The sequence below is a fragment of the Octopus sinensis genome, linkage group LG4, assembly GCF_006345805.1.
Source record: "Octopus sinensis linkage group LG4, ASM634580v1, whole genome shotgun sequence".
NCBI classification, from domain to species: Eukaryota; Metazoa; Mollusca; class Cephalopoda; order Octopoda; family Octopodidae; genus Octopus; species Octopus sinensis.
In genome coordinates, this window is record NC_043000.1 from 63,419,124 (window position 1) to 63,420,994 (window position 1,871).

General features: G+C 46.6%; 1 protein-coding gene across 1 annotated transcript; it reads left to right on the forward strand.

The window, feature by feature from the left end:
- Positions 1–301: 301 nt before the first annotated feature.
- Positions 302–1,048, forward strand: LOC115210455. Its single transcript, XM_029779058.1, has one exon. It carries the CDS (start codon positions 302–304, stop codon positions 1,046–1,048), a length of 747 nt encoding a protein of 248 aa, XP_029634918.1.
- Positions 1,049–1,871: the final 823 nt, after the last annotated feature.

Here is a 1,871-nt window from a genome sequence, read left to right on the forward strand (position 1 = left end):
TAAAGCAAAAAAAAAGGTATTTTAAATAGCTCGTTCTCCTTTTCGACACCCACGTGCGTGATGATTCTGTTGTTTACATGGTGGATAGGTTTTGTCTCCATTACTTGACCATGTGCCTCTCGCATGCATCCTAATGCTTTGCCTCGTTTTCACCTGGATTTTGCCCCCTCACTGCCATTGCTCAACATTCTTCAATTTCATCTTGTAGGTTCTAATATACAAATTTGGAGTGAAACTACGAGTCACAAAGATTTTGTCGGGCGGCGCCTGTTTGTTTCTGTCAATTTCGACTTCAATCACAATGAGCCATTCACTGTTACCAGCCTTTAGTGGTGATGTGCGGCTCTGGTTTTCCCAGTTGGACTTGTACTTCACGGCGAGTGACATTTCATCCAAGTGGCAGCAACTGCATATTCTACTGAGTTCCATCCCTCCATCACTAGCGAATAGTCTCAAGGACATCATTATTGACACCACTAAAGATGCCACATATCCATCCTTCAAGAGTGAGATAATTTACAGGATGGCCATACCCGAGAGTAAGCGTTTCTGCACACTAATTTGTGATGAATATTTGGATGGCAGGACGCCTACTCAACTGCTGTGCAGAATGAGAGAGCTCACCGAGGATTCTTCCAAAGACAGTTCCTTGCTAAAACAGCTTTTCTTCTCCTGTTTGCCTTCGCACGTGCAGGGGATTCTCACCCCTAGCATGGACGTCACTCCCATCGACCAGTTGGCCTTGTCTGCTGATAGAATTTTGGAGTACACTGGAAATAGAACTGTAGACAACAAATTGGCTGCTGTTTCTCCTTCTCCCTCAACAGTCGTAGCTTCATTTCAGCAGCCTGATTCCACTCAGGTGGACACTCTGCAGGCTATTAGGGAACTTACCGAGCAGGTGAAGAACTTATGTGCCTCTCAGAATTCGCCACGACAGCGAACGTTCAGCCAGTCACTCTTCCCCATGCGATGTGCCTTTCCTCCTGCACCCTCGTCAGACTTATGCTGGTATCATTGTCGTTTTGGCCAGAATGCTAGGAAGTGAATTCAACCATGCTCTTATTTGAGCCAGGGAAACACTACTACAGGATGCTAAGCACGGCGGCTGCTCCCAATACATATCCCCAGATCCGTGCATTTTTCGTTAAAGATCGTTCATCACGCGAATTTTTCCTGGTAGATTCTGGTGCGGCTTGTAGTATTTGGCCGCTGAAATTCATCAAGGACAAACCTCCTCTATCGGATGTTACCCTTCAAGCTGTCAACCACTCACCCATTTCAACATATAGTCAGGTCTCTCTTTCCCTCGATTTGGCCCTTCAACGGGACTTCAAGTGGATTTTTATCATCGCTGATCTGCCCTATCCAATCCTAGGCACAGATTTTCTCCATCACTTTTCCTTCGTGGTTGATGTTCGTAAGCAGAGACTGGTAGACTGCACCACTGACCTCCATATTCCTGGACGAATATCGAATACTCCTGCAGCCAGCCCAGTTTTCTTCAAAGCCACAGCTGGTGATCCCTATCAAGCTATTTTGACCTCTTTCCCGGAACTGACCAAGCTAAACGTCCAAGTGGATAACCCTGCCCACGCGACAAGGCATTTTATTGCTACAACCGGGCCTCCTATTTTTTCTCGGCCATGTTGCCTACCCCCAGATAAACTTAAGGCAGTCAATGTAGAGTTTGAACACATGCTTGAGCTAGAAATTATCCGCCTCTCCACCAGCCAATGGGCCTCACCGTTGCACATGGTCGCAAAAGGATCAGGCAATTGGTGCTCTACTGGAGATTTCCAACGCCTAAATGCTATGACTGTCCTCGATCGTTATCCAATCTCCCATCTGCAGGACTTTGCTTCATCCTT